General features: G+C 42.3%; 2 protein-coding genes and 1 long non-coding RNA gene across 8 annotated transcripts; all 3 read right to left on the bottom strand.

Annotated features, from left to right (window-relative positions):
* On the bottom strand, positions 1-23,462 carry LOC132113451 (tripartite motif-containing protein 16-like). Of its 2 annotated transcripts, none has more exons than XM_059521213.1 (8): positions 22,822-23,462; positions 22,228-22,323; positions 21,915-22,148; positions 21,105-21,264; positions 20,917-20,964; positions 20,331-20,706; positions 19,993-20,255; positions 1-1,047 (listed from the first exon to the last, which is right to left on the bottom strand). In XM_059521213.1, exons 1-7 carry the CDS (start codon positions 23,392-23,394, stop codon positions 20,069-20,071), a joined length of 1,674 nt encoding a protein of 557 aa, XP_059377196.1. In that variant the 5' UTR covers positions 23,395-23,462; the 3' UTR covers positions 1-1,047; positions 19,993-20,068. The 2 variants fall into 2 exon arrangements, with proteins under 2 accessions (XP_059377196.1, XP_059377197.1); XM_059521214.1 differs by having other exon boundaries at positions 19,993-20,252.
* Positions 1,046-4,687, bottom strand: LOC132113450 (tripartite motif-containing protein 16-like). 5 transcript variants are annotated; one of them, XM_059521212.1, is made up of 7 exons: positions 3,836-4,687; positions 3,242-3,337; positions 2,929-3,162; positions 2,119-2,278; positions 1,931-1,978; positions 1,350-1,720; positions 1,046-1,310 (listed from the first exon to the last, which is right to left on the bottom strand). In XM_059521212.1, exons 1-7 carry the CDS (start codon positions 4,406-4,408, stop codon positions 1,131-1,133), a joined length of 1,662 nt encoding a protein of 553 aa, XP_059377195.1. In that variant the 5' UTR covers positions 4,409-4,687; the 3' UTR covers positions 1,046-1,130. The 5 variants fall into 5 exon arrangements, with proteins under 5 accessions (XP_059377195.1, XP_059377193.1, XP_059377194.1 ...); XM_059521210.1 differs by having other exon boundaries at positions 1,046-1,319; positions 3,836-4,686; XM_059521211.1 differs by having other exon boundaries at positions 1,046-1,316; positions 3,836-4,686.
* On the bottom strand, positions 19,376-19,702 carry LOC132114173 (uncharacterized). The gene is made up of 2 exons (XR_009425252.1): positions 19,527-19,702; positions 19,376-19,425 (listed from the first exon to the last, which is right to left on the bottom strand). It is a non-coding gene; the product is annotated as an uncharacterized LOC132114173 (long non-coding RNA).
* Positions 23,463-24,899: the final 1,437 nt, after the last annotated feature.

The raw sequence follows: 24,899 nt of genomic DNA, 5'->3' as shown, positions 1-24,899 counted from the left end.
ACGTTCAGAGAACTTTCAAAAGTAACATTCGCATTACATTTGCAAAATTATAAAATGGAATGTTGTTATGGGATTTCTGTGATTGTCCCACACGTCTGACCAAAATCAATCAGTGTCAGCCTTCAGTGAACTGTCTGTGCAGACTTTTTAAAACACATTAGCATGAATCACATTTTAAGAGCTGCAGAGGAAACTCATTCAGTCATGCTGTTTTTTTTATTCCATTAAATAGAAGGATAATACAATCACCGCAGCAGTAATGGAGACCAGTGTCTCTCTGTCTGTCTGTTAGAGACTGGAGAGAAGAGGAGACACGTCCACAATCTCCTCCGTCTGAATACTCACGTCTTTTCATGCACTCTTAAAAACAAAGGCTCCAGAAACAGGTTTTCACAGTGAGGCCATAGAGGAACCATTTTTTGTTATAGTGTAAAAAAAAAAAAAAATCCAAAGAAAAAAAATCCTTTTTTTTTGCAATGGAAAGGTTCTATGGATATTAATGGTTCTTCATGCACCCATCAATGCATTCATTCATTCATTGCGTTCTGTGTATGCATTCATTATTCTTTGCTTTAATTTATTAGTATAGATCAGAACTGACAGTGATTGTTTTAATCTAGAGAACTGGCTTATAAACACACTGAAAAGACTTCAGGATTTGAATGCCAGAAGCATTAATGTGTGTGTTAACAGCAGCGGCCCACTCACTCATTATCCACAGAGACGGGTTAAGTAACAAATGTGTGTGTGTGTGTGTGTGTGTGTGTGTCCTACACCTACACTGAACGACTAACACCAGCCGTCTCATCCGTTACACAGCGGGAATTCACATGCATTCCAGTTTGCTTATACAACCTAAAGAAATGCACTCTTTTTGTGAGTTATGAACATGAAAATTCATTTTGATAGTAAAAATTTAAATTGTGATACTACATTAAAAACTAAATGACTGATTTCAGTCAACACAAATAAAAGGAGAGAAACACATGGTCACTCAGCAGGACTCTGTAGAGGGAGGAAGAAAGAGAAAGAGAAGAGAAGAAGAGGCTCTATAACATCTCACTGTTAGTGATTCATCATGCAGCTCAAAGCATTATGGGTAGAATCTCTCATCAGTCTATTCTGATTCATCAACACAGTTTCACTGATGATCCAAACCGAACCCAAAACCCAGGATAGAGCGTCTGAGTGAATGTGGTCTGGACTGTGTGGATGAGGCTCATTGTGTCAGAGACGCTGTAGAAGGACAGAGTTCCTGCTCTGTGATCCACAAACACTCCTATTCTCCTGACTACATCATCATCCTCCTCCTCTTCCTCCTCCTCTTGATCATTATCATCATCATACACTCCTATTCTCCTGATGATGGACTTCACAGAGAGATCAGTCTGTATGTTATTGTGTCTGAATGAGTAACTGTCAGGAGAGCAGATCAAACTCCAGGACTGATCATTAGATCCAAACACACACTCTTTACCCCGTCCCTTCCTGCTGATGCTCTTATATGACACTGATATCTCCACATTATCTCCACTCCACTCAATCTCCCAGTAACAGCGTCCACACACACTCTCTCTACACAACACCTGACACACATCAAATCTGTCTGGATGATCAGGATACGACTGATCTGTGTTAGTGCCAGTAATCACTCTGTTGTTCTCAGACAGACGGAGGAGTTTATTCACTGTGTTCAGATCCAGAGTGAGCTGATGGGAATCTGATGGAGATAAAACACATCAGAATCAGGAATTATGAATCTGTTTGATCTTTTCATGTTCAGTGTATCATCAGTGTCTCAGTACAGATGAACAGATATCTGTGCACATCATCATTTACATCATCAGTTATAAAACTCTTCTTTCTCCTTCTACAGGAAGAACATGAAGACTCTCAGAGAGTTTTTCTGCTGGTTTTCTTACTGACTTACATTGTAGGAAGTCGTTCCTGGTCCAGAGATCAATGCTGGTGAATGGCACTGTGGAAATCAACAGACATGAACAGTGTGATTCTCATGATCCTGTATCTATTCCTAACACATTTCTAATATGATGTTCTCCATGATATGAGATGATGATGGACTGGTTTCTGAGAGCAGATGAATCTCCAGGACTTTACCTCTGTCTGAGATCTTCTTGAGCTGCTCTTTGCAGAAATCCTCCAGTTTGTCTCTCAGCTGATGGACAGATTCTCTCAGAGCATCAGAAGAGAAGAGAGAACTGAAGAGATCATCATTTACGTCTGTAGATTCAGGAGGTGCTGAGAGAGACTGGAAACTCTACAGAAAACAGAAATCAAACTCATCAGCTCCACACTTCACTCAATAACCTTCAGGAACATCAGATTTGATCTTTAGTAACTCTCCTCAATCCAGCACTTTCACAGCATCAGCTTCATTCTTCTCCTATTCGTTAAATCACATTAGAGCTACAGATTCTCATGTTTGCCATTTACACTCTCTGTGAACTTTCTAGGAAATAGTTTGGATGATAAAACATCTGATAAATGCATAAATGTCCATCTAACAGCTCAAGCACATCAGTGGAGTAGATTAGCTGAGGAAAAGCAGCTCAAAGGTTTTGATTAGATTGACCATAATTTATCACTTAAGAGCGGTAAGAGACACTGAAACTTCACAAGGACCCAAAACGTTCAATGTTAGTGAAGTTCTGAACAGTTGGTGGCGCTAGTGGTGTTTAGCAGCTAAATATATCTTCCAGAAGAAAGAGCTCAGAGAAATGATTCCTAACAGATCTCCAGAGCTGAAAGCCATTTGTAAGCGGCGTCTCTTTCAGAAGAAGATGATCAGGTGAGAGTCTGACTGATGATTATATAATAAGACACTCATGAACTGTTTCTCTGTGAGTCTCTGTCACAGCAGGATCTGCTCAAGTCCACTATGATCCTGTTCTTCTAGATCTGTGTTACCTGCAGGAACTGGATGTGATCCTGTGTGTGTGAAAGCTGCTCCAGCTCAGCGTCTCTCCTCCTCAGATCATTGATCTCCTGCTCCTGTCGCTCCAGTCGTCCTTCAGCTCGACTCACTGCAGTCTTTTCCTGATCTCTGATCAGTCGTATCAGCTCAGAGCGGCTTCTCTCAATGGAGCGGATGAGCTCAGTAAAGATCCTCTCACTGTCCTCCACTGCTGTCTGTGCAGAGCGCTGTTAGGACACACAGTGATTCAGCTTCAGTGAGTCTGAACTGAGACGGAGACAAACTTCTCTTCTTCTCCAGACTCACCTTATGAGACTCCACAGTCTCTCTCAGCTGCTGGAGATCTTTCTCTCTCTGCTGGATTCTCTGCTGGAGCGTCTTCTGTGTCTCCTTCAGCTGCTTCTGCAGGACAAACAGATGATCGTCAATCTCACAGAAAACTACTGACACTAAATCATCATGAGAACAGATCAATCCAGTGAAAGAGGAGCTGATAACTAATGACTGTATGTTCAATCTCCAGCAGTGATGATTGGTTACAATCATCATATCAGCATCAATTACTGTAAGTGTAAGTGTTATTAAAGTGAAACTGACAAAGACGTAGAGCTTCACAATCACACTGTTTCTGCTGTGTAGCAGAGCTTGCATTTTGACCGATGGAAATATATACTTAGTCACAGAACAGGTGAATAGTATAATCAAGGCTCATTTTAAGAAAGATTGTGTCGATAAAGGTTTATGGTGCATCTTCAGCAAACATTTAAACTTTTCTTGCAACTACTGTTCATTCCTGCTGCCATGTGACGTGTGAATGCTGTAAGCTGTTAATATGGAGCTGATATAAACACAAATGAAACGAGTGTCAGCAATATTTCATCAGTGTCTAGTGTTAAATACCTGTGTCTCTGTCCTCTGATCTGCAGCTGATACAATGTCATGGTTTTTATGTTCAGTAACTGTACACAGCACACATATACATTTCTGATCAGTGCGACAGAAAACCTCGAGGATCTTCTCATGTTTCTGGCAGATCATCTCCTGCAGTCGTCCAGTGGCTTCGGTCACTTTGTGTGGTTTACGTGAATGAAACTCCTCGTGATGGTCAAAATGAGTTTGACAGTAAGACTCCACACACACCAGACAGGACTTGACGGCTCTGTATTTTCTTCCAGTACAGACGTCACACTGCACATCTCCAGCTCCAGCGTAACAGTCAGCAGAGAGTCTGGTCTTCTTCAGTTTCTCCACCACTTCAGTCAGCATGGTGTTTCTAGATAAAGCAGGTCTTGGACTGAAGGTCTGTCTGCACTGAGGACAGCTGTAGACTCTCTTCTGATCCTCCTGATCCCAGCAGTCTGTAATACAGATCTTACAGTAACTGTGTCCACACTGGATGGTCACTGGATCCTTCAGGAGATCCAGACACACTGGACACATGAACTCATCCTGAGAAACTCTGGCTTCTGCCATTTTACTGCTTGAATACAGAGACACAAACACACAACAGCTCAACTACACTTCAGTTTCTCTTTCCCTGAAATCAGGTGATTCCTGTTTCCTGGTTCTGTGTTTGAGTCACGTGTTTGTCTGCTCATTCTCTCATACTGTAACCCCTTCATGTTCCTGCAGTCTGTAAGATGTGCAGAAAATCTGTGTCTAGTGTCAGGTGTTAAAAACATACTGTGCACACACTTTTACTACCATGCACTGTAAAAAATAATCCTGTGTATTTACAGTATGTTACTGCAGAAAAACAATAGCAGCTGTTGATGCCAGAAATGCACTGTAGAAATATGTTGATGGCATTTCAGACACACTGGATTTACTTCAAAACGATTTTCACTCAGATGCTCCTCAACTACAAAAACACAAAGTAGCAGCAAGTAAATTAAATCAAATATGAAAAATAGTATTTTCTCAGTCAGGTGATATGTGGCCCAAATCAGGCTAAGATCTGCCAGCATATTATATGACCCATGATAAACAAGATAAATACAATATTGCATGATAATGGTTAAATGATCACATACATTTTAATGTACAGTGTAGTATTGTTAAAATGTAGTCTTTGAAATGGCAAGTCAAAACAGAATGAAACATTAAAATTAAAAAATTAAGCAAATCAATCAAGTGCATTAAACTTATTTATAATTTTATTAAATTTTATATTAGTATTCTTGGTACAAATAATCTTAGAATCCTTTCATGAAAAGAAAGAGAGAGAGAGTATTTAACCGTTATCATGTAATATTTATTTGGTTAACTATGGGACTGTCACACACCTGGACTCATTTTGTGTGTTTTTGCCCCTGTGACCCAGTTTCTGTCTCTATGTGGTTTGATTAGTTCCCAGGTGTGTCTAGTCATTTCCGCATGTGTTCCATGTCCCTGTTAATTTAGTCATTCCATCCACCTGTGTTTTCCCTATTATCCCTTGTATAACAGCCTTGTCCTTTCAGTTCTGTTTTGTCGGGTCTACTCGTCTACTTGTTACTTGTCTACTTGTCCACTTGTTACCTGTTACTTGCCACTTGCCACCTGTTACTTGCCACTTGCCACCTGTTATTTGCCACTTACCTTGCCTATGTTTGATTTAATAAATCCTTGTTTCGTTTATCCCTCGGCTCCGTGTTCCTTCCAGTAGCGTAAGCTGTGACAGAAGACCCGACCTAAAAAGTAAAAAACTGTGTGTTTTCCCTCCGTTTTGTTTTCCGTTTTTTCACAGTCTTTTTCTTTCGGTAGTGTGTAATGGATCCCCTCTATCGCCCCGAATACCTCCTCCTACTGCTGGAGCAGGAGGGACTTTCTCTCGAGGACCATACTAGACGGTTTCTCTTCCTAGCTAATGCCACCAGCTACCCGGACCACGCGCTCTGCACCTTTTATCACGCCAGCCTGAACTCCAGGTGCAGAGCGTTGTCGCCCGAAGATGGTCCTCGGGAGGATTTCGCCGCATTCATAGAGTGGAATCTGGTGAGAAATGGGTCACCTCTCATGGTCGGCCCAATGGAGGATCTCGCCAGGTCCACTCTGGACCCAGAGCCCAGCCTACAATCTCCCCACGGTACGAGGCATAAGCCCGAGCCCACCGATGACGGAGAGCCAGAGAGCAACCCGTCAGACCAGGTGCGAGAGCCGGCGACACTGCCCACCACGAGGGAGCAAAATGTAGAGCGCCAAATGGGTCAAAATGAGGGGGTTTCCAATTCACCTATGCCAGATCCTCTGTTAAGCCCAGGAAGGGCTCCTGATCTTCCGTTAAGCCCAGGACGGGCTCCTGATCCTCCTGTAAGCCCAGGACGGGCTCCTGATCCTCTGTTAAGCCCAGGACGAGCTCCTGATCCTCCTTTAAGCCCAGGTCGGGCTCCTGATCCTCCGTTAAGCCCAGGACGGGCTCCTGATCCTCCGTTAAGCCCAGGACGGGCTCCTGATCTTCCATTAAGCCCAGGACGGGCTCCTGATCCTCCTTTAAGCCCAGGACGGGCTCCTGATCCCCCGTTAAGCCGAGGACGGGCTCCTTAACCCCCGTTAAGCCCAGGACGGGCTCCTTAACCCCCGTTAAGCCCAGGACGGGCTCCTGATCCTCCGTTAAGCCCAGGACGGGCTCCTGATCCTCCGTTAAGCCCAGGAAGGGGTCCAGCCCCAGAGCTTACTCCAATGCCTGCTCCTCCAAAATTCCCACCCTCCCACCCACTCCTGCCTCCTCCTCCGCTGTCGTCTGGCTGCCCCTCTGCTCGCCCTCAGCCTACCATCATTGTGGTGCGAGCTCAGCGGGACCGCCATCCTCCAGCGACGCCTTGGTCGGCGTCTCCCTCACCTCCGCCTCCAGCCTCTGAGGCCCGGACTCCGCCTCGGCCCGTTGATCCGTCGGCTCCACCATGGCTCCTAGCTCCTTCCTCTCCGCCGTGGCCCGGCAGTCCGCAGGCTCTGCCTGGCTCCCTCGTCCCTCCGGCTCCGCCTTGGTCTGGCGTCGTCCGTCCTATGCCTCGGGACTCCACTCCTCCGGCTTCGCCTCATCCCTCTGTCCCTCCGGCTCCGTCAGGCTCCTTCATCCCCTCGGCTACACCTCAGTCCTCGGTCACTCTGGCCTCACCGCGGCCTTCCGGATCCACATCGCCGCGTCAGTCACCAGAGCCATCAGTTCCGCCTAGGACCTCCGGCTCCTCCCCGTCACCCTGGCTCTTCGGCTCTCCGTCTCCGCCTCGGGCTCCTCCTCCACTTGCTCCGTTGCCGTGGGTCGAGTCCCTGGAGTCGGTGACCATTCCTCCTCCATGGCTCCTTCCACCGTCGGCTCCACCTTGGGCCGTTATGGCTGTGGCCTGGGTCCTGCTGGGTGCCTCCTGCTTCAGATCCTTCCTGTCTCCTCCCTGGCTCCTCCCTCCGTCATCTCCTTCCTCTGTGGTCCCTGTCTGCTGGCCTCCCTTTGTTGTTTCTACGGTGCGAGGACGCACCTACCGGGAGGGGGGAGTACTGTCACACACCTGGACTCATTTTGTGTGTTTTTGCCCCTGTGACCCAGTTTCTGTCTCTATGTGGTTTGATTAGTTCCCAGGTGTGTCTAGTCATTTCCGCATGTGTTCCATGTCCCTGTTAATTTAGTCATTCCATCCACATGTGTTTTCCCTATTATCCCTTGTATAACAGCCTTGTCCTTTCAGTTCTGTTTTGTCGGGTCTACTCGTCTACTTGTTACTTGTCTACTTGTCTACTTGTCCACTTGTTACCTGTTACTTGCCACTTGCCACCTGTTATTTGCCACGTACCTTGCCTATGTTTGATTTAATAAATCCTTGTTTCGTTTATCCCTCGGCTCCGTGTTCCTTCCAGCAGCGTAAGCCGTGACAGGGACACACACTCTATAAGAGAGAGTGGGTGCACATAATTTTTATTAGTATGCTGTCATGCACAAGCATTAAATAAAATGATCATGAAAGTATTTTATTTAAATTTAAATCCTGTATCCATTTGATACTTCGAAGGAACAGATCCAAATTCAAACCGCATTCCTTGGCGATATGTATCTCCTTCCTCTGTTAAATAGTAACTATTTACATAGTAACTATCTAAAAATGTGCCGTTAAGAAGTTTTACAACAGGTCTTACGGCAGCGATATCAAACGCTCATTGGCTCTCGCCGGTTTCATCAGAGATTGCGACATGTCGTTTTTCCGGTGATGTGTGTTTTGAATGAGAAATGCGCGTCTTGAGGGAGTGGATCGGCATAGTATTTTCAGCTATGACCTGCTCCTCGCACTACTATTATATTCTGCCAGAGAGGACTGCAACTGCAATGCATCGTCATTTGGACTACTGTGGTACTACTCTTTGACACATTTGTAATAAATTAGTACGATTAAGTTATATGTGTCTATCCGTTACGTTTCTCTGATAGGCTGTATACTTTATACACTCACTCTGTATTGGTTGATTTGTTCTTTATAAAAATAAATAGAAAAACTAATGCAATACATTTTTTATTGCACAGTTACATGATGTGTGGGTTTTAAGTTTGATTTTCTATTGAGTTTAATGTACTTTATTGGCATAGATTGTGTGCACATTAAAGCATGTCACAAAATGAATAATTGTGATCATAGTAATATACAAGGTAATAATATGAAATATAAAAAATTCACAGACAGCAATATAGTGTTGGCCCAGATCCGGCCCACATCTGGCCCGTGTGAAATCCATTCGGCTTGATACTGCTTGCTGTCTGGGTTGGGTCTGGGCTATATAAGGCTCAGGTGTGACTCAGATTTGGGGATTCTAGTTTACTTAAGGCTGAGAATTGGCACCAATAATAAAACCTGTTTTGGCCCAGTTCCGGGCCAGCTAAGGCTAATTAACTGGATGAGATTCGGCCTGGTTATGGCCCATGTGTGGCCCGAGTCTTTAATCCAGTTCTGGGCCACTTCCGGGCCGTCATTCTTTGCGGTACTTGGGCCGAGAGAAAAGTCATTGTGTGGCCCGGATCTGGGCAAGAAGACATTTGCTATGTGGGAACTTTCAAAATGCAATAATAAAGTGTAACCAAATGTGATGCATCATGGAGAGAAATTGTGTCGTGCCCCCCATTAGAGCTTCCAGAAGAGTTTGCGAGTTTTTCATTTTTTCATTTGGTGCTCGTGAAGAAGATGAGATGTCACTCTCAGAATTGAAGGGTGGGCTAGAGCCATCTAAAGCAGATGCCTCAGTGGAACCAGTCCCCATGGGAGCTGAGTTTCAGTCTGAGGCAGACACTGGAATGGCAGCTGTGCTTACCCTGGCAGCCAACAGCATCGGGTTAGGGTGGACTCCCGAACTCTGTCCCAGACGTTAGCGAGTAGACAATTTCTGGGGTTCTGGGTGCTGAGCGTGACTCTAAACCACAACCAGCCCCAGTACATTTTTTCCCGGGGTGCACGAAGAGTTGACATGGAAGGCCTCTTTTTTGGCCAGAACACGATATACCGGTTCAGCCCACACAAGCCAACTATCCCCACCATCGTACTGCCTAATGTACACTCTTCAGACAATAAACTGGACTACATCCGATTACTACGCTCAACTCGGAGGACTGTAAGCGACTGTTGTGTTTTTATGTTCACAGAAACATGGCTCAGTAACAGGGTTCCAGACTGCGCTATTCTGCTCGATCTGCTGACATGCTATCAAGTGGACTTTGTGTTTATATCAATGATGCATGGTGCCGCGATGCTGCTGCGGTCTGCAAAAACTGCTCACCCCTGTTGGAGTTTATGATTATTAAGTGCCGGTCGTTCTATCTGCCGAGGGAATATTCAGCCATACTGCTCGTTGCTGTTTATTTTCCTCTGAGCTCCAACAACAACAATAGGAGTGAAGCACTAAATGAACTGTACCAGCACTTCAGCAGATAGCCCACCATGATGCTTTTCTCATCATAGCTGGGGATTTCAACCATGGAGATTTAAAGAGTGTGTTCTCAAAAATACACTAACACATTAACTTTCCAACATGAGGTAAGAACATTTTAGACCTTGATCAGACCACACAGAGAGGAACTTACAATGCCCTTCCCCTCCCCCACCTCTGTGCCTCAGACCACATCACTGTCATGCTAATGCCTGCATATAGACCTCTCATTAAAGTTACCAAAGCAGTTCACAAACAGATATAAGTGTGGCAAGAAGGGTCAACAGAGGCCTGTTTTGGAGGGGAGGTCTACAGACTCCTGAAGATGTGAAACGCTGCCTTCAGAGCTGGAGATGAGGTGGGCCTGAGAACAGCCAGGTCCAACCTTTCCCGTGGCATCAGTGAGGCTAAGAAACAGTACTCCAGGAGGATAGCCCATCAATTCAGCGACAGCAGAGACACTCTGAGCCTGTGGCATGGGATACAGACCATTACGGACTAGAAGCCCCCACCGCAGACAGCAACATCTCCCTGCTGAATGAACTGAACAAACTGAACGCCTTCTTCACTCACTTTGAGGCACAAAACACTTCCAATGCACAGAAGACTCCACCTCCTCCCAGTGACCAGGTGATGACGCTGAACACAGACAATGCAAGTAAAGCTCCGGGTCCTGACAACATTCCTAGGCATGTACTGAGAGACAGTACATGGAAGTGGAAGTGACTTCAGTGATTTCAGTGACTTCCATGCAGTGGAAGTCACTGAAGTCTTCACAGACATTTTCATCATCTAGCTTAGTCAGGCTGTTGTCCCCACATGCTTCAAAGCTACCACCATCATTCCAGTCCCGAAGAAGCCATCTCCATCCTGCTTCAACGACTACTGTCCAGTTGCAATTACCCCTATTCTCGTGAAGTACTATGAACGGCTAGTCATGCACACCATCAAGTCTGCCCCCCCCCCCCCCAGACCTCTTCAGGTTTGCATATCGGTCAAACCGCTCAACCGATGATACACTTACTTTTACATTTAATCATTTAGCAGACTCATTTAGCAGACACTTTTATCCAAAGTGACTTACAAATGAGAAAAATAGAAGCAATCTGACCAACAAGAGAACAACAACAGCATACAAGTGCCATGACAAGTCTCAGTTAGTCTAGCACAGAACATGTAGCCAGGTTATTTTTTTTTTCAAGAATATAATAGACAAGAAAATAAATGGAATGGAATGAAAAGGTAAGTGCTAGTATTAGGTGGTTAAGTGCTGGCGAAAAAGATGAGTCTTTAGACGTTTTTTTAAAAATGAGTAAAGACTCAGCTGTTCAAATTGAGATTGGGAGGTCATTCCACCAGCTGGGCGCAGTCCAGGAAAAGGTCTGTGAGAGTGATTTCTGGACCTCTTTGGGATGGCACGACAAGGCGTTGTTCACTTGCAGAACGCAAGCTTCTGCAGGGCACATATGACTAAACTAGTGAGTTTAGGTAGTGTAACCTGATGAGGAGAGGAGTAACATGAGCTTTTTTTGGCTCATTGAAGACAACCCTCACTGCTGCATTCTGGATCAGTTGTACAGGATTGATCATGGAGAGCATTACAATAGTCCAGTCTGGAGAGAAAAAGAGCTTGGACAAGATGTTGGGTGGCTTGCTCTGACAGGAAGGGTCTAATTTTCGTAATGTTGTATAAGGCAAATCTGCAGGACCGGGTCATTATAGCAATATGGTTTGTGAAGCTTAACTGATGATCCATCACAACTCCTAGGTTTCTGGCTGTCCTGGAAGGAGTTATGTTTGGCGAACCCAGCTGTATAGAGTAGTTGTGAAGAAACGATGGGTTAGTTGGAACCACCAGCAGTTTTGTCTTAGTAAGGTTGTGCTGAAACTGATGGTCATTCTTCCAGCCAGAAATGTCACTCAGACAGGCTGCAATGCAAGTAACTACCGTCGGGTCATCTGGTTGGAATGAGAAGTAGAGTTGATTGTCATCAGCGTAGCAGTGATAGGCAAAGCCATGCTTCTGAATGACAGATCCTAATGACATCATGTAGATTGAGAAGAGAAATTGTCCAAGTACTGATGACATCGCATCTACCCTCCACTAGAGTGAGGTGAGCCACCTGGCCAGGTGGTGCAGTGACAACAATCTCTCTCTGAGCGTGGAAAAGATGAAGGAGATTGTTGTTGACTTCAGAAGAATGCACACTCAGCATGTTCCTCTGACCATCAATGGTGCAACTGTGGAGAGAGTGAGCAGCACCAAGTTCCTGGGTTTGTACATCACAGAGGACCTCTCCTGGACTGAAAACACCGCAGCACTGGCCAAGAAATCACAGTAGTGTCTCTACTTCCTCTGCAAACTGAGAAGAGCCAGAGACCTGGCCCCCATCATGTGCACCTTCTACAGAGACACCATCGAGAGCATCCTGACGAGCTGCATCACTGTGTGATATGGCGCCTGCGATGTGTCCTGCCACAAGAATCTTTGCAATGTTATTGTATGCACTTAGTCTAGTTCAGTTCCTTCTTATGAACCCTGGAATACACTTCCATCACTTAAGCACCTCTTGAGAAGTTGAGTTTTGCTGAGAAATTCCTCTGAACAACACGATTGAGAAAATGCCACGCTGGCCAATTTATACCTGGGCATGGCCAGCTATGCAGATTTTGCTTGCATATTGTCAACTGTCCTTTTCTCAATTATGTCAATTATGTCTTTACAAGTATGGTGACCCATACTCAGAATTTGTGCTCTGCATTTAACCCATCCGAAATGCACACACACAGAGCAGTGAACACACACACACTGTGAGCACACACCCGGAGCAGTGGGCAGCCATTTATGCTGCGGCGCCCGGGGAGCAGTTGGGGGTTCGATGCCTTGCTCAAGGGCACCTAAGTCGTGGTATTGAAGGTGGAGAGAGAACTGTACATGCACTCCCCCCACCCACAATTCCTGCCGGCCCGGGACTCGAACTCACAACCTTTCGTTTGGGAGTCCGACTCTCTAACCATTAGGCCACGACTTCCCCTAGTGACCCCTAGTGTTGTTCTTGACACAACATTCCATCAGGGAACGTTTTCACTGTTAATTCATATAATACATAAAAAATACATATTTTACTGTTTACTGTTTGTAAGTACATGTATTTTCTCATTAACATAATATACATTTTCACATTAAATGGTAATTAATACTTTTTACATAAAAAATATTTGCACAGTATTTTGCAGTAAATGTACACTGCACAAAATGTTTTTTCAAAGATGATCATTTTACAAGGTAATACTGTTTCAGTTATTCCTCCTCAATATTTTATGTTTAAGTGAATGCATTACTTCAGTTAAATCCATTGGTAAAGAACTACATTTGCTCCTCCATCCCGGATACTTTAGACCCTCTTCAGATTGCCTATCGCCTCAACAGATCCACTGAAGATGCCATCTCTCACATCTTGCACTCTTCTCTCACACACATTGATGGCAACAACGGGAACTATGTAAGGCTGCTATTTATCGACTATAGCTCAGCTTTCAGTACTATAGTCCCCATCAAGCTTGCTTCTAAACTCATAGACCTCAGTCTAAACTCTTCACTCTGAGACTGGATTCAAGACTTCCTCACCTGCAGACCTCAAGTTGTGAAAGTAGGCCAGTTCATTTCCAACAATAATGAGACCACATACTTGGATGAGGTAGAGAAACTTACATTCATGGTGCCAAGACAGTTGTCTCTCTCTGAATGTGAGCAAAACTAAAGAACTGATTGTGGACTTCAGGAAGAGACCGCAGTAGCCCTATACTCCTCTTATGATCAGCGGGACCCCTGTGGAGAGGGTGAGCAGCTTCAAGTACCTTGGTGTAAACCTCTCAGAGGACCTGACTTGGACTTCACACATTCAAACACAGGTTAATAAAGCCAGGCAAAGACTGTACCATCTGTGACAGCTGAGAAAATTCAGCATCTCACCAGCAATCCTGAAAACTTTCTATTCAGGGGCCATAGAAAGTGTATTGACTCAGTGTATCTCAGTGTGGTACGGGAACAGCTCCATTCAAGACTGCAAAGCCCTGCATAGTTGTGCGTTTAGCTGAGCGTATCTCCGGGTCTGCTCTCCCCTCTCTGCAGGTCATCTACCTCAAACACTGCAAAAGCAGAGCTGTTAAAATCATCAGACTCCATCCACCCCAGTAACTGTCTTTTCACTTTGCTGCCTTCTGGTAAGCGCCTCTGTAGCCTGATGGCAAAGCCTCTTAACATCTAAATGTCTTCACTTAATAATCACTTAATGAGAAAGATATTCATCATTCTCTTCCTCATATTGCAGTGTCACAACCTGTTTGGACATTCGGCTCTTTTACATTCCTGTGTATCTTAATATTTAAGACTACAGTATACTTTCATGCACATTTTATTTTATATTCTCTATTTAATTCTACAGTATATATATTTTTTATATTTTATTCTTATATTTTTACTGTTTACTTTTACTTCATTCTTTCATACCTATATTTATGTATATTTTCCTCTGTTTTGTATTCTTTAATAATTGCACTGTCCATGGAGCAGACCTGACTCTCATTTCACTGCTGGTTATATGCTCTATATAATCGTGTATGTGACGAAAACAAAAATCTTGAATCTACTTGCTGTTTCTTTGTAATTGATTGTGAAAATGACTAACAATTTCTGAGTGTTTCTTAACAATTTCTAATTTTTTAGTGTACATGGATAAGCCTATTTTTGTCCAAAATATTTTACACCTTTGATTATGAATTACATGTTTTTTTTCTTAGAAGGTTAAAGAAAGTAGATAATTAACTGTCTGAGACGTGATCTGTGTGAATTTGTACAAAGTAGTTCAATATCTTTAACTGCTGAAAGGATCTTGCAGGAGTTTGTGTGTCAGAATCTGAGGAAACCTGGCTGAGATTTCATTGGTGGATCTGATACGACAGCGATGTTAAAAGTAAGTCAAAGAGAGTAAATGAAGCGCCTGGGGCTCGTTCATGAACACATTCACTCTCTCTCACAGCCTTCATGACAGTTAGCAGCATTTAGGGATATAAATCAAAGAAAACTCCCCTCTGTGTCTATGTCTCTCTATGGTTCTCTCTCCTCGACAGCACATTCCTCTCAGATCATGTGTGAGATCATATTCAGTCTCATCTCAGATTAGCTGGAGCAGACAGCAGATACATACACTTGTGTAGAGATGAGCTTCTCCTGTAGAAATACACCCTTAGCATGTATAAACTATTATAGATTATAGTTAATATTTTAAATTACTGGTTATTTTTATACTTTGATTTCATTTCAGGAACAGAGCAGTAGACAGCCGTCAAACTATTTCACACTGAAAGTATTTCTTTTGTTCTGTGAGCCACACTGGGCTAATAAATAAACATACTAAAAGTGAGATTAAAGACAGGTAAATTAATTTTCAATTTTCCCAATGACACTTTACTAAACGTGCATAGAGAGCTTTCTGAATCAAAGCATCATCTGATGACATTCAAGGAATCTTTCATTCTGTCCTGATTTGCATGTTGAGCTGAACTGATCAGTGTTAGCACAGATAGCTGTGAACAGAACCGAATCTGTGGACTGAATCAATGGCCATCAGCATCTCAGCAGATCTCCAGAGACACAGAGATCATGAGCAGATCCTGCAGAACTGAAGAGGAGAGACTCAACAGACATCACTGAACATCTGACAAACAGCAGATCACTGATTCATGAGCACTGAACCGAACACACGACTCAACTGAATCATTCTCAATGGTACGAGAGACTGAAAGCTTTCAGATGATTTTCAACTTAATTGTTGAGTCAAACTATTTCAAATATAGTCAGTTCAGCTACGAACTCGATCCTAATGCACAATGTTTCCATCCAACATGTGTTCTGAGCTGCAGCTCGTGTTAATGGAGCGTTTCACTAGTTAGCAGTTACCTGGTTAACATCCCTTTACCAAAAAGTAGTATACTTCAAGTTTATTTTGTTAAGTATACTTTATGTAGCAAGTATACAAATATCAGTGTTCTAGTAGTATACTTGTAACTGTACAGTTTCAATACTCCTTGGGACTGAATTGGCCCACTTTCTAGTATATAAAAGTACTTTTAAGTAAACTTTAAGTATAACTCTAGAAAACTGAGCATACTTTCCCATTTTTAGTTTAAAAGAAGTATACTAATAGCACACTTGAATAAACCGGGTTATACGACCTAAAAGAATGCACTCTTTCTATGAAGGAAAAGTACATAGTGTAGCTGAAGCTTTGGGACATTTGCTCTCTGATACACAGTAAATCATAAATTATGTTATCACAGTTCATATCTGCAGATCCACCTTATTTTAAAGTATTTGAATACATTTGTAACTTTCCAGCTAACAGCAAACTTACTCACTAATTTTACTATATGTTTCTTACAGTTTTTTTCAACTGCTTACATTTTCCAAAGTTTTCCTCTTTTTTTCAAAACTTAACACACAAATTCAAGAATTGCACACACAAGATGCAAAATGCCTCACATCTTTCAAAATGAAACACCAGTCAAAATATCACAAACATATTTCAAAAGCAGACATTTGTCTTACGTTGTAAACTCCATTACCATAATGTTATATTTTTGATTATGTCATATACACACTGTTATTCAAAACCTAAAGCTCCACCTGACGTGCGACCCATGAGCAGCGTGCATGCCGAACGCCTGATCGTTGTTGTTGTTCTTTTTATGTTGATGTGCATTTTTAAACTCTAAAACATTTTCTGTCAACCTGGAGCCATGAATTGCATCTACTTGATCGCGTTGATTACACTTCTTAATCGTTTTACCTGGGGAAGCGATGACGACGGCGGGGCTGGTCACAGGATTATCTACTCCCGTGAGCTATTGCTCGAACTCCGCACATTTGCACCCGCTACTAGGGACAACAGCCCATATCTGGCTTGCAGCAAGGACAGTGTGGGAACAGAGGATATTGACAAAGCTCCCAAAAATCATCGAAGGAAGAGAGGTAGGAGAGGGGGTGTCACACGCCGACTAAGGAGACGCGGGTTGGCCGATAGACGCCAGCTCCCTCCGCTCCCCTCCATCCTTCTCTCCAATATACAATCCATCCGTAACAAAGTCGATGAACTGGAGGCTTATGCTAAGTTTAAGCGCGACTTCAGAGACACATGCATGCTGGCTTTCACGGAGACGTGGTTGGGAGAGGCTGACAGGGATGTGGATCTGCGCATTAGCGGCTTCGGGTGCCCGGTGCGCATGGATCGGTCACCTGTAATAACAAACAAATCCACCGGGGGAGGAGTCTGCTTTTACATCAATGAGAGGTACTGTAACACCGTTACTGTTCGAGAGGAAATTTGTACTCCGGATCTCGAGCTACTCTCTATCTCTCTTCGCCCCTTCTATCTTCCAAGGGAGTTTCCCCAGCTTTTCCTCACCCTGGTGTATATACACCCGCGCGCAAACGCCTCCACAGCCGCTCACTTAATCTCAGAAGTGACTAACAGACTCGATACGATATCACCCGATGCTCCTAAATTTATTATGGGAGATTTTAACCACTGCCAGATTCACAGGACACTAAAAACTTACGAGCAGTATATCACCTGCGCAACAACTAAGAACAATACTACTCTTGACCTGTGCCTAGACTCAGTACCTGGCGCTTTTTAATCTATGCCCAAGCCTGCTTTTGGCGCATCGTATCATAACAGTGTCCTTCTGATACCTACTTATAGTCCCATCTGCAAGCGACAGGAGAAGACTGTAAAAACAGTGAAATGCTGGACAGAAAATAGCATTGCCAGCTTACAGGCATGTTTTGAATGTACAGACTGGGACGTGTTTTACAGCTCCTGCAATGATTTAAATGAACTAACACAAACTGTGACATCTTATATATCCTTCTGTGTAGACAGTAATATCCCATGTAAAAATATAACAATATTCCCTAACAACAAACCATGGGTTACTAAAGAATTAAAGAGCATTCTATGTACATGACTGAATGTAATTGGGAGAGAGCTGTTGAATATATAAAGTAAAATTTAAACCAAACTTTTTATTTAGGTTTTTATTTTTTTGCTCTTTGTGGTTGTAAATGTAGTGTGTGTATACAGTTTGAAAAGAAAAAAAAAACACCAAAAATGTGTAGTGTTGTAGCATGTAGTGTAAAACCAAACATGTGTGCTTGCATGTGGAGATGGTTGGGTGTATCTAGGCTCCATCTCTCCTCCGGGCTGGGTCCGGCCACAATACTTCATCCACGTCACATGCTATAGTCTCTCTTGCCAGTCTCTCATTAGATTTTTCTGGAGGACGCGGTGTATTGTTGAGGCACTCACAGCATTTATGTTCGCAAAAGTTGTGGCATCATTAAGGATATGGTTGCGTATTTCACGGATTGTAATAGCATTATTGGCCCAAACCAAATTCACAATAGCCATCTCCTGCACTTCAGTGAATGTGACCTCGCCCACCTTGAATCCTTTGCCTTTCCACTCTGTAAAAGATTCAGGAACAGTAAGTGTGTGCCATAAACTGTAACAATATATATAATATTTAACAATATGGTCAGATTGTCTTAAAGTTGGCTGTGTTTGTAAAGTTTGATACCTTACCAAACTGTGACCAATGCAATGCACTGTAATAAATGAATGCAAGGGTACTACAGTAAAATATATTTATTATAGTACAGGCCTATTGTTTGTTATGGTAAAAAAGCTATTATGTGTGCATTAGAACATGTACATTACATTAGATTGTTACACACCTGTTCTCATTTCTAAAGGTTCGAATTATACCCACCACAGTAAATCTACTCAAATTAGACTCAGTCCAGTCTCTCTTATTGTTAAACCGTGGTTTATCACATGATCGACTACTGTAGCCCTAATCTCATTCGAGACCACTCTTCTTGTTCCTTGCCCTCCTCCATTTCTGACTCGTCCTCTTCCTCCCCTTCCAAGTCAAACTTGTCCTCTGGCTCTCCCTCCAACTCCTCTTACTCTGTCTGCATTGTTTGCATCCATTGTCCAGAAGCTATTACTTGACCTTTGGCCTATTTATAGGCCACTACTAAAGTTATGATTGGTTGTTGTTAAGTAAAGCAACAAGTGTTTGCACATGTGAGGAGTTAGTGTGAGGCACTGATGAATTAGTGTGGCATTATGATTGGTTATGTTTATAAAAGGAAATCAAGAAACTTCCTGTCAGATTTTTGTGTGTTGCATAGAAAATTGTGTGTTGTGTTTTGCAAAAAGTGTTTAATGAAATTGAAAACTGAGTAAAAGGCCAAAAATTTGTGTATGGTTTTGCAGATTTAGGGTATTTGAGTGTCAGGTTTTAGAAATTGTGTGACAAGTAATAATTTTGTGTGTAAGCAGTTGAAAAAAAACTGTAATTTATATAAATTAAGTAATAAGTTATATAAATGTTAAGTTATATAAATGTTCGGACAAAACATAGAATTTTGAGATAAAAAGTTGCAATTACCTTGTTTTATTTTTGTATTCATTGTTGAAAATGGGTTTCCAAATGATAATGAAGTGCACGAGGGGAAGCAGGAGAAAGAAATGACTAAACTCCTGCAAAATAAATACACAAATATGAATTCAAAGTCACTCAAATATATTTATGTTTAGGCCTACAGAATGTTATTCTTCTATTGTGCGACAAAAATCAACACCTGAAATGTGCTCATATACAGTGAATTTATGCCACATCACAGTCCAGAAGTCAGCACAGCGCTTTCAGGAAAAATAACATTCTCAGAAAGTTATGAACATGAAAATTCATTTTGATAGGAAAAATAAAAATTGTGACACTAAAGTAACACTAAATGACTTATTTCATTCAACACAAATAAAAGCAGAGAAACACATGGTCACTCATCAGGAACAAACGACAGACACAGTGCGTGTGTAGTCAGGCTTTAGAGAGGCTTTTATTAACAGAAAATAACCCAAATAACCAAAACAGGGAATAATCCCTCTACACACCCTTCCTGGACCCACGAGGACACCAGCGATCATTCACGAGGAAGAGACCGGTCTCACGAGGAGAGACACACTCGGCATTTAAACAGCGGTGTGTGGTGATGATTGTGACAACTCACACACACTGATCTTACTGTCTATATGAGGAATTATTACACATTTATTCTGTAGTGATTCATCATGCAGCTCAAAGCATCATGGGTAGAATCTCTCGTCAGTCTATTCTGATTCATCAACACAGTTTCACTGATGATCCAAACCAAACCCTAAACCCAGGATAGAGCGTCTGAGTGAATGTGGTCTGGACTGTGTGGATGAGGCTCATTGTGTCAGAGACGCTGTAGAAGGACAGAGTTCCTGCTCTGTGATCCACAAACACTCCTATTCTCCTGACTACATCATCAAACACTCCTATTCTCCTGACATCATCATCAAACACTCCTATTCTCCTGACTACATCATCCTCCTCCTCCTGATCATTATCATCATCAAACACTCCTATTCTCCTGATGATGGGCTTCACAGAGAGATCAGTCTTTATGTTATTGTGTTTGAATGAGTAACTGTCAGGAGAGCAGATCAAACTCCAGGACTGATCATTAGATCCAAACCCACACTCATCACCTCCTCCCTTCCTGCTGATGCTCTTATATGACACTGATATAAACACATTAATCCCACACCACTCAATCTCCCAGTAACAGCGTCCACACACACTCTCTCTACACAACACCTGCTGACACACATCAAATCTGTCTGGATGATCAGGATACGACTGATCTGTGTTAGTGTCAGTAATCACTCTGTTGTTCTCAGACAGACGGAGGTATTTATTCACTGTGTTCAGATCCAGAGTGAGCTGATGGGAATCTGATGGAGATAAAACACATCAGAATCAGGAATTATGAATCTGTTTGATCTTTTCATGTTCAGTGTATCATCAGTGTCTCAGTACAGATGAACAGATATCTGTGCACATCATCATTTACATCATCAGTTATAAACCTCTTCTTTCTCCTTCTACAGGAAGAACATGAAGACTCTCAGAGAGTTTTTCTGCTGGTTTTCTTACTGACTTACATTGTAGGAAGTCGTTCCTGGTCCAGAGATCAATGCTGGTGAATGGCACTGTGGAAATCAACAGACATGAACAGTGTGATTCTCATGATCCTGTATCTATTCCTAACACATTTCTAATATGATGTTCTCCATGATATGAGATGATGATGGACTGGTTTCTGAGAGCAGATGAATCTCCAGGACTTTACCTCTGTCTGAGATCTTCTTGAGCTGCTCTTTGCAGAAATCCTCCAGTTTGTCTCTCAGCTGATGGACAGATTCTCTCAGAGCATCAGAAGAGAAGAGAGAACTGAAGAGATCATCATTTACGTCTGTAGATTCAGGAGGTGCTGAGAGAGACTGGAAACTCTACAGAAAACAGAAATCAAACTCATCAGCTCCACACTTCACTCAATAACCTTCAGGAACATCAGATTTGATCTTTAGTAACTCTCCTCAATCCAGCACTTTCACAACATCAGCTTCATTCTTCTCATATTCGTTAAATCACATTAGAGCTACAGATTCTCATGTTTGCCATTTACACTCTCTGTGAACTTTCTGGGAAATAGTTTGGATGATAAAACATCTGATAAATGCATAAATGTCCATCTAACAGCTCAAGCACATCAGTGGAGTAGATTAGCTGAGGAAAAGCAGCTCAAAGGTTTTGATTAGATTGACCATAATTTATCACTTAAGAGCGGTAAGAGACACTGAAACTTCACAAGGACCCAAAACGTTCAATGTTAGTGAAGTTCTGAACAGTTGGTGGCGCTAGTGGTGTTTAGCAGCTAAATATATCTTCCAGAAGAAAGAGCTCAGAGAAATGATTCCTAACAGATCTCCAGAGCTGAAAGCCATTTGTAAGCGGCGTCTCTTTCAGAAGAAGATGATCAGATGAGAGTCTGACTGATGATTATATAATAAGACACTCATGAACTGTTTCTCTGTGAGTCTCTGTCACAGCAGGATCTGCTCAAGTCCACTATGATCCTGTTCTTCTAGACCTGTGTTACCTGCAGGAACTGGATGTGATCCTGTGTGTGTGAAAGCTGCTCCAGCTCAGCGTCTCTCCTCCTCAGATCATTGATCTCCTGCTCCAGTCGCTCCAGTCGTCCTTCAGCTCGACTCACTGCAGTCTTTTCCTGATCTCTGATCAGTCGTATCAGCTCAGAGCGGCTTCTCTCAATGGAGCGGATGAGCTCAGTAAAGATCCTCTCACTGTCCTCCACTGCTGTCTGTGCAGAGCGCTGTTAGGACACACAGTGATTCAGCTTCAGTGAGTCTGAACTGAGACGGAGACAAACTTCTCTTCTTCTCCAGACTCACCTTATGAGACTCCACAGTCTCTCTCAGCTGCTGGAGATCTTTCTCTCTCTGCTGGATTCTCTGCTGGAGCGTCTTCTGTGTCTCCTTCAGCTGCTTCTGCAGGACAAACAGATGATAGTCAATCTCACAGAAAACTACTGACACTAAATCATCATGAGAACAGATCAATCCAGTGAAAGAGGAGCTGATAACTAATGACTGTATGTTCAATCTCCAGCAGTGATGATTGGTTACAATCATCATATCAGCATCAATTACTGTAAGTGTAAGTGTTATAAAAGTGAAACTGACACAGACGTAGAATTTCACACTCACACTGTTTCTGCTGTGTAGCAGAGCTTGCATTTTGACCGATGGAAATATATACTTAGTCACAGAACAGGTGAATAGTATAATCAAGGCTCATTTTAAGAAAGACTGTGTTGATAAAGGTTTATGGTGCATCTTCAGCAAACATTTAAACTTTTCTTGCAACTACAGTTCATTCCTGCTGCCATGTGACGTGTGAATGCTGTAAGCTGTTAATATGGAGCTGATATAAACACAAATGAACCGAGTGTCAGCAATATTTCATCAGTGTCTAGTGTTAAATACCTGTTTCTCTGTCCTCTGATCTGCAGCTGATACAATGTCATGGTTTTTATGTTCAGTAACTGTACACAGCACACATATACATTTCTGATCAGTGCGACAGAAAACCTCGAGGATCTTCTCATGTTTCTGGCAGATCATCTCCTGCAGTCGTCCAGTGGCTTCAGTCAGATTGTGTCTCTTTCCTCTAAAGAAACTCTCATGTTGTTCGAGGTGATTCTGACAGTAAGAGTTCACACACACCAGACAGGACTTGACGGCTCTGTATTTTCTTCCAGTACAGACGTCACACTGCACATCTCCAGCTCCAGCGTTACAGTCAGCAGAGAGTCTGATCTTCTTCAGTTTCTCCACCACTTCAGCCAGCATGGTGTTTCTAGATAAAGCAGGTCTTGGACTGAAGGTCTGTCTGCACTGAGGACAGCTGTAGACTCTCTTCTGATCCTCCTGATCCCAGCAGTCTGTAATACAGATCTTACAGTAACTGTGTCCACACTGGATGGTCACTGGATCCTTCAGCAGATCCAGACACACTGAACACATGAACTCATCCTGAGAAACTCTGGCTTCTGCCATTTTACTGCTTGAATACAGAGACACAAACACACAACAGCTCAACTACACTTCAGTTTCTCTTTCCCTGAAATCAGGTGATTCCTGTTTCCTGGTTCTGTGTTTGAGTCACGTGTTTGTCTGCACATTCTCTCATACTGTAACCCCTTCATGTTCCTGCAGTCTGTAAGATGTGCAGAATATCTGTGTCTCGTGTCAGATGTTAAAAACATACTGTGCACACACTTTTACTACCATGCACTGTAAAAAAATAATCCTGTGTATTTACAGTATGTTACTGCAGATAAACATTAGCAGCTGTTGATGCCAGAAATGGACTGTAGAAATATGTTGATGGCATTTCAGACACACTGGATTTACTTCAAAACGATTTTCACTCAGAGGCTCCTCAACTACAAAAACACAAAGTATCAGCAAGTAAATTAAATTAAATATGAAAAATTGCATTTTCTAATCCAAATCATCTTTCTTTAATTCATGATTTTGAACATTTATTTTTACAGTACATAATGGGGCAACAGTTTGGTGCACAAAACTTAATAAAACAACAGACATGGCATTAGAATAATGCAGTAAACACAGAAAATATAATATAAAACAAGAAGCAAATTTGTGGCCCAAATCAGGCTAAGATCTGCCAGCATATTATATGACCCATGATAAACAAGATAAATACAATATTGCATGATAATGGTTAAATGATCACATACATTTTAATGTACAGTGTAGTATTGTTAAAATGTAGTCTTTGAAATGGCAAGTCAAAACAGAATGAAACATCATTAAAAAATTAAGCAAATCAGTCAAGTGCATTAAACTTAATTATAATTTTATTAAATTTTATATTAGTATTCTTGGTACAAATAATCTTAGAATCCTTTCATGAAAAGAAAGAGAGAGAGAGTATTTAACCGTTATCATGTAATATTTATTTGGTTTACTATGGGACACACACTCTATAAGAGAGAGTGGGTGCACATCATTTTTATTAGTATGCTGTCATGCACAAGCATTAAATAAAATTATCATGAAAGTATTTTATTTAAATTTAAATCCTGTATCCATTTGATACTTCGAGGAACAGATCCAAATTCAAACCGCATTCCTTGGCGATATGTATCTCCTTCCTCTGTTAAATAGTAACTATTTAAAATAGTAACTATTTAAAAATGTGCCGTTAAGAAGTTTTACAACAGGTCTTACGGCAGCGATATCAAACGCTCATTGGCTCTCGCCGGTTTCATCAGAGATTGCGACATGTCGTTTTTCCGGTGATGTGTGTTTTGAATGAGAAATGCGCGTCTTGAGGGAGTGGATCGGCATAGTATTTTCAGCTATGACCTGCTCCTCGCACTACTATTATATTCTGCCAGAGAGGACTGCAACTGCAATGCATCGTCATTTGGACTACTGTGGTACTACTCTTTGACACATTTGTAATAAATTATTACGATTAAGTTATATGTGTCTATCCGTTACGTTTCTCTGATAGGCTGTATACTTTATAC

The sequence above is a fragment of the Carassius carassius genome, chromosome 33 (genome assembly GCF_963082965.1).
Source record: "Carassius carassius chromosome 33, fCarCar2.1, whole genome shotgun sequence".
Taxonomy (NCBI): Eukaryota; Metazoa; Chordata; class Actinopteri; order Cypriniformes; family Cyprinidae; genus Carassius; species Carassius carassius.
Note: the sequence above shows the minus strand (reverse complement) of the source record. Positions and strands in the feature narration are given on the sequence as shown.

Bases quoted from the DNA above. Each gene is read 5' to 3' on its own strand.
- LOC132113450 (XM_059521208.1), bottom strand. From the start codon at position 4,408: ATGGCAGAAGCCAGAGTTTCTCAGGATGAGTTCATGTGTCCAGTGTGT. The intron at 3,163-3,241 runs GTGAGTCTGGAG...GTGTCCTAACAG, and splicing joins AGACTGTGGAGTCTCATAAG to CGCTCTGCACAGACAGCAGT. The intron at 2,279-2,928 runs GTAACACAGATC...TGTTTTCTGTAG, and splicing joins ATCACATCCAGTTCCTGCAG to AGTTTCCAGTCTCTCTCAGC.
- LOC132113451 (XM_059521213.1), bottom strand. From the start codon at position 23,394: ATGGCAGAAGCCAGAGTTTCTCAGGATGAGTTCATGTGTTCAGTGTGT. The intron at 20,965-21,104 runs GTAAAGTCCTGG...TGATTTCCACAG, and splicing joins CAAGAAGATCTCAGACAGAG to TGCCATTCACCAGCATTGAT. The intron at 20,256-20,330 runs GTTTGATGATGA...TGATGATGTCAG, and splicing joins ATCATCAGGAGAATAGGAGT to GAGAATAGGAGTGTTTGATG.